The sequence below is a fragment of the Onychomys torridus genome, chromosome 2, assembly GCF_903995425.1.
Source record: "Onychomys torridus chromosome 2, mOncTor1.1, whole genome shotgun sequence".
Taxonomy (NCBI): domain Eukaryota; kingdom Metazoa; phylum Chordata; class Mammalia; order Rodentia; family Cricetidae; genus Onychomys; species Onychomys torridus.
In genome coordinates this window covers 117,822,639-117,838,344 of record NC_050444.1, presented here as the reverse complement: position 1 = coordinate 117,838,344, position 15,706 = coordinate 117,822,639, and the positions used below count along the sequence as shown (strand labels likewise).

General features: G+C 41.9%; 1 protein-coding gene across 29 annotated transcripts in view; it reads left to right on the top strand.

Moving 5' to 3' along the window:
• The window catches only part of Sgip1 (SH3GL interacting endocytic adaptor 1), a 186,434-nt gene that overhangs the window by 78,953 nt on the left and 91,775 nt on the right, over positions 1-15,706 (top strand). For all 29 annotated transcript variants that reach the window (XM_036178298.1, XM_036178299.1, XM_036178327.1 and 26 more), the window contains one exon: positions 8,365-8,428. In XM_036178298.1, the coding sequence (XP_036034191.1) occupies positions 8,365-8,428 (64 nt within the window). The remainder of the gene's footprint in view (positions 1-8,364; positions 8,429-15,706) is intronic.

The following is a 15,706-nucleotide window of genomic DNA, read 5'->3' as shown; positions in this document are numbered from 1 at the left end:
ACTGGGCTTTTTCCCAAAGGGCTTAGCTCAGAATTTCGTGTAAACAGGCTTTGCTCTTACCAAGTACAAAGGTCCCTAGAACTTCCTTTGATCACCAAAATACCAAACTAGAACATTCAGACCAAACAAGACATCCCTACCAACTTTGACTAATTCCTTTGATTAAAATTGCAAATAGAGAGAACAGCTAGTAAATATGTGAGTGATGGCTGTAACACGTAGTATGTATACACAAGCTGGTTATTTCTAAACACTGACTTCAACTCTTTCTGCTCCCTAACATTCACTTTTAATAAACATCTCCCACATTCTAGGCAGCAGTGTAAGCCCTGGCAATCAGAAATTTAAAATATATATATCATGGGAGGGACTATCTTAAATGACATGGAGAATTGGGGTAATATTTTTTTTTTGGAACAGTCTGAATTGAAACACAGTGCTTGTACTTAAAACAGAAGGGAGGGCTGGGAATTTAACTCCATGGAAGAGTACTTCTCTAGCCTGTCTGAGGACCTAAGTGCAATTCCCAAGATCCTGCCGTACAAAGCCCCAGCATCTTTCCTGAGGTACAGTAGCCCTCGTAATGAACACACATTGCCATGCTGGAGTTACCATCTGCATGAGGCATCATGCCCAGGGCAATTAAATTTGCCTGTTTTTTATTACTGAGACTAAATGCTTGGCCTGGGTTCATGCAGAAAATGAGTAATTCCATTACATGTGATTCACCTATAAGTAACCCTCAACATTAATGAAGACTCCAGCTGAAAATTCTCATTTGTTACAGAAATAATCGATTTTGCCAGCCTTTATTAGCTTCCTTCTATTTACCAGGAAACACACAAAGATTTCAGCATGTAAAATATAGTCTTTATTTTTAATTAATGCACAGCTCAATTTTCCTAGAAGTCTTTCCATTCCCCAAAAAAAATTATATTGGAGGGGATATTCCTTTTGGTAAGAAGGCAAGAATAGTTGTAAAGGCTTAGAGAAAGACATTCCAAGGACAAGAGGAACCAGGACTCAGTCTGGAAGAGGGGTCTATAGAATGCATTGGCTGCTGCTATGTGATGACCTCAGTATGGTTTCTTCTCACATCCCAGGGCGTGTGATGAGCATGACTATGATTGCTGCCTTCTAACATTTAGACCAAGGCAAAGAAGTTCCTTCCTGTTGGATTTCTCCCCATGCCTCACCTCCAGGGGAAGACTTAGATGTCACTGTCACATGCTTCCTTTCCTTGCAGCTTGAAATGCCTCTTCTTTTTGTTGTTTGTTTGTTTGTTTGTTTGTTTTTGCCAATTGAAAGTCTTTATTCCAGCTGGCTTGGACTACACTCAGGTATTCAGGACCTAAGTGTTTAGGATATAGGGTTTTTGAAGGCAAAAAGCACATCCTGGTTATCTTGCTTGGCAGCTGCAAGGGAGAGTTTTGAGCAAGGAAGCAGTTTAACAGAAGCCAAGGTTAGCAATTAGCTGGAGGAGATGGTTGCATCACAGAGGCTAAGTTAGCCAGGGCATCTTGACCTCAGGCTTCTAGAATAGAGTTGGGTAATTTCCCACTGGATTTTCCATCACGACCAAATATTAGTTAAACCTTAAATGGCTTCAGTAATACAAAATGAAGAAATCTCTGCACTGTCTTGTCCTGTTTATATTTTGGCCAGGGACCTGCAGGCTTAACAATGCTAGAGGCTTTGCTCTCTTTTCTTCCCCTGAACCTGATTATCTGTAGTGACAACACCTGTATCTCTGTGGGAGCAGTGCTAGAAAGTGGCAACTACAGTTTGGACTCAGAATGAATGCAAGCTCAAAGTGGAATGTTGTTTTTTCTGTCTAGGGCTGCTGGCTAAAGTGTTTAGTATTGTGCCAAACAACATTCATTTCTGATGTTTTGCTAGCATACATTTTTCTTCTATAGTTTGTATAGGATTTTCATTATTACTGGTTTCAAGGTCATAATTTATGAAATTCACACACACACACACACACACACACACACACACACACACACACATACACACACACACAGTCAGTGGTAACAGAGGCAGAAGCCCAACTCCATGCTGTCACTGCACCCTAAGGTGTTCCCTTGCCCTATAGGGACCTAATCTCAGACAAAACCAAGATTCTTGGCCACACTGTTACTGTAGTCTTGGAAAGCATTCATAATGATAATATTTTTTAAACTTACTTCAGCTCTGCCTATCACCTCTCCAGAAGACCACCCCTGAATCTGATTCACCTGAATTTGTGGGAAGGAGATAGGAAGGAATTATTATCTAAAGAGATAATATACTTGACCATCCCAGAAACTGCTTCCATACCATTGCTTCCCAAGCTGCCTCTCTATGGCTCTGCTAATCCTGCCTCCTCTCAGAGTTACTCAGGAAGCATAAGTCTTCTTTTTCTTTTCAATATTGATCAGCATGCTTTCTTGGACAGTGGGCTTTCTCTTTTCTGAAGCTAACAGTGCTCTCCCCTTTCTGCCATGCCACATGGCTGCTGTTTGTCATGTGTCTACTTGCTGACTGACCTCTATTCCCCATTGTTTGTCTTAAACTACTAAAATTCCCCTCAAACGTCCTTCTGGGTCCATTTTTAATTTTTTTTATTAACAAACTAAGAACTTATGAAAGGGAGCCCTAGTTTCCCCGATAATATATAGCATTCAACATGGGGCTTTCCCAGATGGAATCCGAGGACAGAACATGTGAGCATATTCCAAAATTCTGGTCTCCCACTTCCTTCATCCATCACTGCTATTCTCCCAGTTCTGTGGATATGCCTCTTCTTTAAGACAGTTGAGCAAATGGCTGTAAGCCTGCCCTGTCCTTCACCAAGGAGAATCAACACCCCACATGCTAATACCATGGTATTTACCTTCTGGGCTACTGAGACCAGATCAAAGAAGCCAGTAACAGAATAAAGTATGGAGGAAAGTATGCGTTCTTGGCAAATTCTCATGTAAACCCTTTTCTTCATGGTGGAGGTCACAAATTTCCAACTGCTTCCAGGTATGTTCCTTTTTGACATCACAACACAACATCATTACCTACAGGGGAGAATAGGTTGTTGTTGTTTTTAATTATCTCAAAACCTTTTAAACAAACGTATGATTTTGTGTTTATTGGTATATGTAGCTATTCAGGTCTCAGACTTTTGAGAGTGTCTTGTTTCTTTCACTTTTTTTCTCACTCACTGTAAATTAGCCCAGCTTGAACTCTTCCATTTCTTTTCTGTTGAGCTAAAATGCTCATAACAGTTTTCCGCTTGGGTCATTTTAACATATATAACTCATCATGCATATTCAATATCTTAGAACAAACACTACTATCTACATCCAGAATTTTCCGTCATCTAAAAGAGAGTCTGTCATTCAGCTGTCCCCATTCCTCCTTCCACCTTGCCCATCAACATCTACTCTGATTTCTGTGTTGATGGATTTGCTTTTGCCGGATATGTCCTATAAAGTTGTATAGTAGGTGACATTCTATGTTCATCTGCTTTCAGCAATCACAATGTTTTTAAGGTTTATTTATGTTATATCAGGTTTCAGCCTTAATTCCTTTTCAGAGCTGAATAATATTCTCTTGTGAGGATATATGACATTTTCACCTGTTTATCTCCATTTTACTTACAGAATTATATAAACTAAATAATGAGACATATCTTTATGGATTAAAGGATTTTATAGAAATGCAGTGTCTCTAGGCACGCCTCAGTAAGAGAACTGGTGTTCATTCAGAGCCCATGAGTCAGTGCTGCACTTCCATCTGTAGATTTGGGATTTATCTCCTGCAGCCTTACTCAAGCCAACCCTCAGACTCATTACCTGAAGAGGAAAAGCCAACTACATTTTCACAAAGTTTGTAAGATGGGCTAGTGAAATGGCTCAGTGCTAAGAATGTTTACTATACCAGCATGAGGACCTAAGTTCAAATCCCCACCACCCATGTAAAAAGCACGCATGCCTGTAAGCCCAGCATGAGGAAGTAAAGACAAACAGGTAACTGGGAGCTCAATGGCCAGTCATCCTTGCTGAGATGGCAAGCTTCCAGTTCAGTGAAGACAGTGAAGTAGAAGGCCATAGAAGGAGACACTTGATAGCCTCCTCTGACCTCTGCATGTACACTCATGGCACATACACTTGTGTGTATAATAATGCACAAGCTCACATGCATGTATACACACACACACACACACACACACACATACATACACCATGTAAGACATTTTAAAGAGACATCTTATGCAGCTGGTACCCGGCCTTCAGAAAGGCCCACAGTGACAGTGTCTGCTTAGTATTTCAATAATGGAACTCCTTCTTGCCCTGGACTTTTGGACCAGCACCATCAAATTCTATACCCATTGCTCTGTTTAACTGTTCAGTAGTATCATACTCAGAATTGTCTAAATTGAGATAAGCTTTCTAACCTCTTTTTAAAGGTTTATTTTTAGCCAGGCATGGTGGCACACACCTTTAATCCCAGCATTCAGGAGACAGAGGCAGGTAGATCTCTGAGTTCAAGGCCAGCTTGGTCTACAAATTGAGTTCCAAGATAACCAGGGCTGTTACATAGAGAAATCCTTTCTTGAGGGGTGGGGGTGTCTTTTTTAGTGTTGTTCCTTCAAAACTGACTGGCTTGTCTCAAGACACCAAAGGAAGCTATTGGGACATAAGTTAGATAGAGGGACACAGGCCGGCTCACCACAACTCAGCCAAGACAACAGTTCTGGGGCTGCCCTCAAGGTGGCCTGGATTCCACAGCTCACAAAAGAACTCTTCTCACCCTGAATATTCACAGCTGGAAATCCTCTTGCTGTGGACCTCAGCATTTGGAGAGGGGCATTTCTTTAAAATAAAACCAAACTTTTTTGCTTTCCTTTTCTTAATAAAGAATAGTTAACCCAAATCCATGCTGTACACCCAAAACAATCCTAGTTAAAAATTGACTTTAGAACTGTTACATCATTATGAAGTCAGAATTATAATTTCTTTTTAAATTTTTCACATTTATTCATTCGTTCTTATGATTATGGGTTGGGGTACATGAATTCCAAAGGTCATGTGTGGGAGTCAGAGGACAGCTTGTGGGAGCTGGTCCTTTCCTTACAGCATGTGTGTTCCAGGGATCAAACTCAGGTTGTGAGGATTGGCGGCAAGCTTCTTTGCCCTCTGAGCCATCTTGCTGGGCCCAGTGTTTCTTGAGCTGACATAAAATGTCTTCCTTGATATTCTGATGATATCCTTGAAAATCATTTCTCCCTTCTGTTGTCATGGGGGGGGGCTGAGATGGGGGTGGAGGGGTGGGTGCATAGTCGGCTCTCTTCTTCAGCCTTAACATGGACTCTGGGCATGGGATTCAGGATGCCAGATAAATGTCTCTGTCCACCAAGCTATCTCACTGATTTCTTTCTGCTAGGAGACTTTTCCAAAATATTCTTTGGTAAGTTCTCAAAAGGCATGACTGACTGTACCTCATGTTTAGCAGGGGTAATATGATTATTTCTGCTTGGATCTTTAAAAAATTATCCATTAAAATATAAATAACTTACAATTTATATTTTTGTTGCTTTAATCAAAGTTTTCTTTGCAAGTCTCTCCACTTGTCATACAGGGGCCCTCTTTTTAATGCTTATCTAACAATGTGACTTTTTCTGAAATGTCAGATATTTGTGTGTTCCTTTTTATATTCCACACATACAGGTATTCTGTGTGTTAGAAACATGACTTTCAGTGACACTAAAGCTCTAGGTTGGCATAGGATTTTATGATTGTGTGATTCCTTCTCTTATTGTTGCTTGTTATAAACTGTCTGAAAACCCAAAGGGCAGAAGCAACTGCAAGGTTTTCAGCCAGAAACAACACTGGGATGGATTCTGTGTCCCCTGACTATGGGTCGGTGTACTTTTTCCTGGAAAATAGATAACTCGGGACATTCATGATTTACTTCACCTTGGCTGTTGCCCAAATACATTAGTCTAGGGCATGATGGTTCTGTTGCTAATACAGGATTACCTGAAATCTGAAAGTTGTGGGTACTTCCTGGTCTGTTTGGGAGGACAGGCTGTCTCTTATAGGTAGAGTTAGCAGAATACAGTAACTTTAAAATACAGGTTAGTAATGGTTTTGTGATGTGCTCCTAAAGTCATCAGGAGTGATTCATGAGTACAGCGATCATCATGAACCTACAGCTAAATTGGAAGCAGCAAGAAGCTGAAACCTGGGGTAAATGGTAAGAAGAAAATGATGATTATATAACTATGGCATTTGTCCCTAGCGGGGAATAAGACAGAACAGAGATGAGAGAGAGAGATTGTAACAAAGAGAATTGAAAATGGAATGGGGTGGGGGCAAGCATTCCTAAATATTATGAATAGTTTGAAATGTCAGCCAGTTCCCCTATAAACGTATTATGTGAAAAGTAATGGAGAATAGTTTTGTGTGGGAAATGGTTTTTAAAAAGAGCATTGACATTTTAAAGATCTAAACATCTTAAATAGAATGAATATTAAATGCAAAATTGAGCTGCACAGAGACATTTTGGAAACTATATTTGAGTAGTATCCTTAGAGACAGCTAATGAGTGACTCAGAGTCTCAGCTGACTCACAGGCCTTGAGAAAGACGATAGCAAATGCCTGATTCCATCTATTTTTCTGGTTGCACTTCCTGCCAAACAAACACTGCAGTATCGGTGACCATATTTTTGTTTGGTTGGTTGGATGGGGTTTTTTGTTTGCTTGTTTTTGAGAGAGGGCCTCACTCTGCAATCCAGGCTGGCTTCAAACTTTCACCAATCCCCCTGTCTCAGCCTCCCAACTGCTAAGATAATAGGGATAAGCCACCTGCCCAGCGATATCAGGTTGGTTTTTAGTTCCTATATCCCAGTACAGCTTTCCTCACAGTTCTGATTACACAGGCCTCTTCTATGGTAAAGAAGCACTTGCTAACATCGGAAAGCCCAGCCATGTGCACACCTGTGGAACATGTAGGAGATGGGAGGTCTCAACAGGTCCTTGATGGAGTAAGAATGGAAGACCCAAACTTGGCTTGGCTCATAAGCATGGAAGGGGCCTTCTTGCCCCAGTTCTGCCCGAATGGTACTCTCTTGGAACCTAACTATAATCAGCAAATGTTGTCTGATACCTCTGCAAAATGGGCAGGCAGGGCTGGGCAGCCCTGGCCTCTAGGCTAGGAAGGCTCACAATCATCGGAGAATCTGAAATCACTGATGAGTGGCACCACTGACATATTAATATATATAAGAGCATCAGTAAGATGGATAGGTCCTATCAGCATATGGCATTCAAGGATGAATTAAAATTTTGAGTGTTGGCAAAATAAGCAGTGAATTTCACCCAGAGATGAAGATCCTGAGGAAGAGATGCTAGTTTACCAGTGTTATGGTATGCTCAGAGAAGAGTTAACATTCTAACCTAGCCATTATGCTAAAGATGAGATGGGAATGCAGGGTGAGAAATGGGGCAAGGGGTGTGCATAGCTCTACTAGTACGGCTCATTTTCTCTGTGTTTTAGGATTATCCAGTCTCAAGTACAGATCCACCCTGGAAATGGCTATTCTAAATCTGTGATTAAGTTTCTTGGCAAAGTCTTGATCTTCCTGATGAATAACAGTAATCTAAGAAAAGCCTGTGATCCTTCCCAGTTACGGCATCCTTATGTTGCTTATGAGTCTAAGAACTTCCCCTGCCGAGGCCCTCATAAACACCTGTTGAAACTCCAGTCATGAATCATCTTTACATATTCACATGCATACACATATGCTGACACTGTTTTCTGAGTATGCAAACTGAACAGCTATGTAGCAACTTTCCCTTTTCTTTTCAGAACTGGTGATTGAACCCCTGTAGGTCAAGACTCCTTGGGGGTCAAATGACCCTTTCATAGGGGACACCTAAGACCATCAGAAAACATGAATATTTACATTACAATTCATAGCAGTAGCAAAGTGACAGTCATGAAGTAACAATGAAAGCAGTGTTATGGTTGGGGACCACTACAACATGAGGGACTGTATTGAAGGGTTGCAACATTAGGAAGGTTGAGAACCACTGCTCTAGGGCACGGTCTGTGCTACGCAGCTGCTTGACCACTGAGCCACATCCCCATTATCCCTAGTCCATTTTTTCTTTCCTTTTTTTTTTAAATCTAAAAATACTTTGAGACAGAGTCTCATGGAGTTGCCCAAACTGATCCTGAATTTACTCTGTAGCAAAGAAGGGGTACTGATTTGAAGTCCCCCAGACTCTGTCTCTGGAGCAATGTGCATGGTAAAGTTCACCAGGCCTGGCTGCACCTTCCAGGATACATTCACCTGACCCTTTGCTGTCTTCCCACAGGACTGAAAAAACGCACACGGAAGGCCTTTGGAATACGGAAGAAAGAAAAGGACACTGACTCTACGTATGTACTCTAGAATTTGCCTCTGTGGGCGAGCTTCGCTCTAAGACAGACAGACACATGCCACAAAGTCTCTTTTGATAGCATGTGTCTGTCTGTCTATGCTTCCCCCATTTCCATGTCAACTGTCATTGTTCAGCATAAATACTTCTTGAATTTGTCTTTTTAAAGGACACATTTTCATCACATGTTCAGTTTTTTTAATCATGTACTTTTTTTACTACCTTATATCTAATCTGTTACTTCCACACAGAGGGGCAGAAAATGTGGTTATTACATTTGTAGAGGTTAAAAACACTCAGTTACTTGACCCAAGAGGATAACGTAATACATGTGCAGGCAGATTCACCCTAGCCTAACCCACAAACATGCCCTAGATGCCACCCAAAGCTCTTACTTGCGATCCCAACATTGGGCAGGTAGAACTGTAAAGAGTAGACAGGAACCTCAGTAAGAAACCAATGCCAAAAACAATCATGGGGATGCTTTGGTGTAGTTGAGCGATCATACCGAAGAAAATGAATTCCCTGAGTGCCTCAGTAGACTCTGGAGAGTGTTAGTACTGTAACATGTTCATGCCACTGTGTTCTTATTTAACCATACTGAACGCTCATTTATAAGCTGACCCTGACCCCCCCCAAAAAAAATCTTCAAGTTAAACAAGTGAGATCATACATGAAGTTTGCTGGCCAAGAACATATGATCTCAGTCCTAGCTCAGTGTAAGGAGAGCAGCCGCCAGTAGCTACAGCTGGCTATGAAGGGATGCAAGTGCAGGTCTGCAATGGCCTGTCCTGTGTCAGAATGGAATCCAGTAGGATCTTCACCCAGCATGCCTGAAACAGAACAATCAGGAAAGTTATAATTGCGTGTGCAGAGTTGAAAATAATGAGTTATTTTTCATCTTCAGCTTTGTTATTTTCATTTTAACTAAATATTAAATCTTATCATAGGACACTTAGCATCCAAGAATATATAATTCAATCAATAAAGAATTATAGAAATTAAAGTCTTTCCTACAACTAAATGAGGCAACATGTAAAGCACCTACCAGGCTCCTTCACATTAAGTGGGTGTCGGCTGTTTCTATTCTGACTGGTACAGACTGATAGTGATGAGTCCCTCATGAACAACTAAAATGGAATTTCATAGAAAGTTGAAGGTGCCAGGCAGGGGTGGTGGATGCCTTTAATTCCAGCACTTGGGAGACAGAGACAGGAGGATCTTTGTGAGTTCGAGGCTAGCCTGGTCTACAAAGTGAATTCCAGGACAGGCTCCAAAGCTACACAGAGAAACCCTGTCTCGAGGGGGAAAAAAAATGAAAGTTGAAGGTAAGAAAGTGCACATGTGGCCTGATGCTTCATGGCAGGAGGGCCTGGAGTTCAGCCTTCTAAAAGATGAGAGAATGTCTTTCACACAGATGAAATAATAATAATAATAAAAGCAGAGAGGTGGGAAATCTGGCAGGCGCTGGGGACAGAGCAAGTAGACAGAGAGCATACCTGTCCAGAGCTAGTGGTAAAAGCGGTGATGAGAGGCAAGGATGGTAAGTAGATGAGGTGAGATGGGAAAGGCCTTAGATTGTAAGCTGAGGGCTTTCTATCCTTGCCAGTGAGTCACCTGGAACCCTTGAAATATTGTAAGCCAAAGATGTAATGAATTGAGAAAAATTACCTTTTTGTCTAGATGCTAGATAGTAAGTCTCTTCACATTTTGTGTTTCTTCTTTTGGTAAATATTCCTGGAAATTATATTTACTGGCAGTCCTTGAGTGGTTTCTAAATGATTAAGTTAGGAATATTTTTCTGATCAAATAATTTACATTGCTTTCATGATAAATTTACCATTTTCTAAATATTAACCACCAAAATAAATGCCTTACTCTCTTTTGAATACCTGTGTTCTTGCTCTGGTTCAGCCAAGAGTCTTAAGACCTTGGAAATCATGCAGTCCTTTACTTGGCCTCAGTTTCCTCGCCTGTGACAATGAGCTTTCCACTAGGTGAAATCCACACGCCCTAGACGGCCAGACACTAAACTGCTGAGGGCATCAGCCACATCTGTCAACACCTACACTGTGCCATATGTTATGTGAGACACTGTCAGAAGCATCTCAGAGGACCATCACAGCAGAAGCCAAGCCTCTTCATAGCTGCTCCAGCGATTTGGATGTCTGAAAAGAGAAAGGGGGGGGGGGGAGAGAGAGAGAGAGAGAGAGAGAGAGAGATGGAGATGGGAGAGGGGGAGAGAGAGAGGGAGAGAAGAGAGAAAAGGGAGAGGGGAGAGAGAGAGAGAAGAGAAAGGGGAGAGAGGCTAAATGAGCCTTGGGCTAGGCTAATTTGCTTGTAGCCAAAGCACTTCTTTTCCATTGCCAAGTCTATGAAAGTAAGTTATTCCTCATGGCTTTGCCTCGGATGCCCAGTGTCTCTCTATGGTCTTCTAATGAGGCATTACTTTACAGAATCCCAAGTGCCTTGCCTTAACTTCTCATCTGATTGCCAAGTTACTTACAGGAGAGCAAATTGAGTATAAACTGGTTCCCCCAACAGTGATAGTTAAAGGACACATTGTCTTGGGAAAGCTTTTGTTTCTTATGAACCCCTGCTCTCTAATTGGATCAAGTATCATTCTTGGAAAAGGAATCATAAACACAAAGGGGTTAGCAGAGTGCTGTGGCAGTTTGCTTTAGCTAATACCTATGACAGCCTGCAATCATCAAGACCTTGTTGATGCAAACCTTTTCCAGGATTGTTGCAACTGGCGCAGGGTTGCTAAGCAACCTGCTAGAGTAGCAGCCAGCATCAGCTTAAGCTGATTGAACCTCCTCAGAGAGTGTGGGTTTAAGAACCAGAGCTTCCTGATTTGATCATCATTACAGTTGGCTGATAGAGGAAGGGAGAGAGTCTGTGCTAAGTGGCAGAATATTTGGCTGCACTGATATCCTTCATTTTACATAATTCAATAAGGTTAGTAACAATATCTCACTTCTAGAGATGAGAATCAGTGCCAGGTGGGGCTAGAAACTTGCTGAAGGCCATGAAGAAACAAGGCTGAGAACAGAGCCCTGCTCTGGAAAAGGCAGAGATAGGAAAGACTGTTACCCAGACAATGAGTCAAAGAAAGATAGCAGTAGTTACAAGAAACAAACCTTTAAAACTAGAGGTCATGCAACCATTTTGAATGATAAGGTTTAAAATAGAACTCATCCAATATCATAGATCTGTCACTTGAAAAAAAGGAAAAAAACTTATTAAAATGAAATACAGGTCAAAGGCATTGGTTCTCTTACAGACTGCTATATAAATTTGGCCTTATGCAAAAAGGGCAAATTAAAAGCTGCTTCTGTGTGACCCAGTGAAGGAGAAGAGCCTGTCTATTCCTGAGAGAGAAAGAACAGAGGCACATCAGAAACACACCCTGGTAGAGCAGCTGGAGAGTGTGAACTGAAGAAAAGCAAAACAGTGCATAGGACGAGGCAAGACATAATGAGATCCACAGAATCCTCCAATAGGGAAGTGACCTGGAGCAGCCACCAACCAGCACCCAGACAAACGGAACCACTGCTGCTCACCTGGGGTCAGTAACAGACACCAAAAGGTGCTGGTCCCTGCTTGGCACAGCCACCTAGGAACAGCAGGTTGAAGAGAGAATAGATGGGAAGCAAAGTCATGGCCCCAAACTAAATCCACTATGGCTAAAGAGAGTCCAGACCAGTGCTGACTATGGGGAACTCCATCAGAAGTGTGAAATGGGAGCCTAAAGCTGAACTCTTCCACAAGCCCCACAGCTGACTGGCAGGAAGAATGTGTGGAAAGCAGCACCCCCACCTCTGCCACAATGAGCAGCAGCATGGGAACACAAGAACTGTGCTGAACAGGGCAGTCTTGTCCAGCTGATGCATACGGGTCATTGGTCAGGGAAAAAGCTGGGATCCTCCAGGGAAGAGAATGCCCAGCGGCAGAGGTAAATACAAGCCCAGCCATGCCCTCCATGCCCCCTCCTAAACACTGAATGCCCTGAATGGAAAGTAGGCTCCCCTGGCACACCAGGAAGAGGTATAATTGGATGGCTGTCATCTCCCATTAGGAAATTCCAACAGGAAACTGTGTACAGCATAGAAGCCACCTCAGCAAGGGAGAGCATCTAACTTGTTTGAATCCCTGAGAATCTCCCCACTGCAGAGCCAGCTATGGGGAAGAACCATCAAAGGGGTGGAGGCAGCCACATCATCCCACCCAGGAAGAAATATGAGCTGGTGATAGATTTCCTGTCTCCATTTTTTCTTTGTTATTGTATTTTAATTCACATTTATCTCCTTTCTTTAGTTCCCTTTAGTATAAATTGTGCCTGGGCAGACTTTAATGTCTATTCTCTTTTTCTGAGGCTCTTCTGTAATATTTTCTCTGTTACTCCTCACAATTAGCCCACACACTGTTTCTCTTTCATACATCACTCTCTCCTCATCTTCCCTTTTACTTCTGAACCACTCATTCTTGTAGCCCTAAAATACTATACAATTTTTCTGAAAGTATCCTCATGTCCCTGTCTCAGAACTTTACTGGGGGGACACAAGTGTTCTGGTTTTTTTATTTTGTTTTGTTTTTTGTTGTTGTTTACTCTGTATGAATGCCAAAATTGCTGTAAATCTTATTTCTGTATATGTGGTTTGCTTCCCCCACCCCAAAATAGTAATAAGAGAGAATCCAAGCAGAAACAGTTAGCTCAGAAGAATCCCATAAAGTACAACAGATAAAAAAAAAAGTGACAAAGGACAAAATAAAACAGGAGTGCACAAAGATTCCAGCAAACAACATACAAAACAGACCAAAGAAACAGAAAGCACGCGAGAAATCAAGCCATTCTAACCCAGCTCCTCAGAGACAGAAAACAAGGTCTGGGTGGCTGGAACGCCAGACCTCAGGCTCCTGCAGTTGCCGTAGGGAGCCTCAAACAGCAGATGATTGAAGAAGGAAAATCAGTTTAGGACCTACACAAGAAGGTTATACAAGTTCATGATAGTGCAGTGGAGGAAAGTTCAGAAACACAGGAAAAACCAAACCAACCAAAGAAATGTTGGAAATAAGAGTCAGCCACGAACAAGGACTAACGAACAAAGGTTACCAAGCCTGGAGGATGAGGTCAGGCATACAGGAAGAAAAGTAAATACGACCAAAACTTCAAGTATCTAGTCAATGGGGTTATAGCAGAAAAGTCACAAGTCTAGAGAAATGAACATCTGAACATGAGGAATGTAGAATATGAGGACATGACTAGAAAAGAAACTTTGCAGAATGGATCTTGTCAAGATGTCCAAAATACAAAAATGCCTGCACACACACACACACACACACACACACACACACACACACACACTAAATGTTGTGAGAGAAAAAAAAAAACACCAAAAAAGACCCCCACTAACCCTCACAAGGCAAACACAACAAATTAACACCAGGTCTCTCATTGGTGACCCTTTAAAAACCAGAAAAGCATGGAATGATAGTTTCAAACCCTAAAAGTAAATAACTGCCAATGAGACTGCTATATCTAGCAAAGCATTATTTTGAAAGTGGTAGGGAAGTAAAGGCATTTGAAGACAAGCACCACTAAGGCAATTCATGACATCCACACCAGCACCAAAGAAGATGCTCAAAAGACTGTGATACGAAGGGTGAGAAAAAGTAGTCCCGGCAGGGGCACAGGAAAGAGTAAAGTTTATGATAGAAAGAGAGAGAGGAGAGAATCCATCAGGATCACACAGTAAACCAACAAGCCCCTAACCACAATGGGAAGAAAGAAAAGAACACTTACTAATACAAAAAAAAAAAAAAAAAAAAAAAAAAAACAGAAAAATAACCAACAGCCTTACAGGAATTTCTTCACATCGCTCAGTAATGACTTCAATATAAATGACATCAACTTGGCTGGCCAGAAAAGGAGGGATGGCTCAATGGATAAGAGCACTGGCTGTTTTTTCAGAGGACCTGGGTTCAACTCCCAGCACCCACATGGAGATTCACAACCATCTGTAAGTCGGGCTCCAAGGGATTCAAAAACCTCATCTGGCTTCCACAGGCACCAGGCGTACACAGGGTGCACAGATGTACATGGAACCGAATGCCCATACACAAAAATAAAAATAAATATTTCAAACAGAACAAGAGCCAATATTCCAGTCTTTGCTAACTGTGTAACTTTTAAGTTCCTGACTGTGAATTAAAACTTTTTTCCCACATAACAGTGGCTACCCTCTGGCTATCCCCTCTGTATTAGTGACGTCCCAAAATTGCCGTGACCAAGGCAACGTACAAAAGAGCTTATGGTTTCAAAGAGCTAGTGTCCGTGATGGCAGAGCAAAGGTGGCAGGGTCAGGAAGCTGGGTTTACATCTTGAACCAAAAGCACGAAATGAGAGAGCACTGGGGATGGTGTAAACTTCAAAACCTTGCCCACGGTGACGTACTTCCTTCAGCAAGACCACGCCTCCTAAACCTACCCCAACAGCTCCACAAAGTATTCAAACACTCTAGACTATGTGGAAACGTCTCATCCAAACCACCAGCCCTTCCCTCACTTAGCCAGTCCAGTTTTCTGCTGCAACAAAAGTAATTTGCTTACACTGTTCGACCGCACAGTGTAGCTGCAAGTAGGCCGTTTGTGTTCCCAGTGAAGAAACGTCAGTGGACGAGAAACGAAATTAAAATCAACAGTTTCGAATTCTTAGCAGCTGTTAGGGACTAGTATCTGTTCATTCTTTGTGCTATCAAGTTAGATCGTGAGTTCAAAGTGATAGAACTTAGTAATTGTGAGGTCTGAACTTCCAGATGCATCTTACTCAGAAGCCCTGGTTTGCTGAGCATCACAGCCTGGCACCACCACAGAACTGCTACCCTGGGATTCAGCAGGGGGCGCCACTTAACACAATTCCAACCTCCATCTCCTGTCCTATCATTGAAAGATGTAAATACAGAAATACGGAAGCAGGTACAGATTCTCAAACTGGTTGAAAACTACCAGGAAAAAAAAACAAAAACAAAAAACAACAACAACAAAAAAACCCAAAAATCCAAAAACCCTTTACCTCATAAAAGACAATTCAGGATCACTCACAGGGGATAGCTAAAGGAGTATACATTGTCTGTATGCATGCTTTACGACTGATCCTTTAAGTGGAGCCAGAAGAATGGGCGCAGGGGACTAGAAAGATGGCTCAGCAGTTCAGAGTTGAGTTTGCCCTCGAAGAGGACTCAAATTCAGTTCCCAGCACTAATGTCAGCTGGCTCAC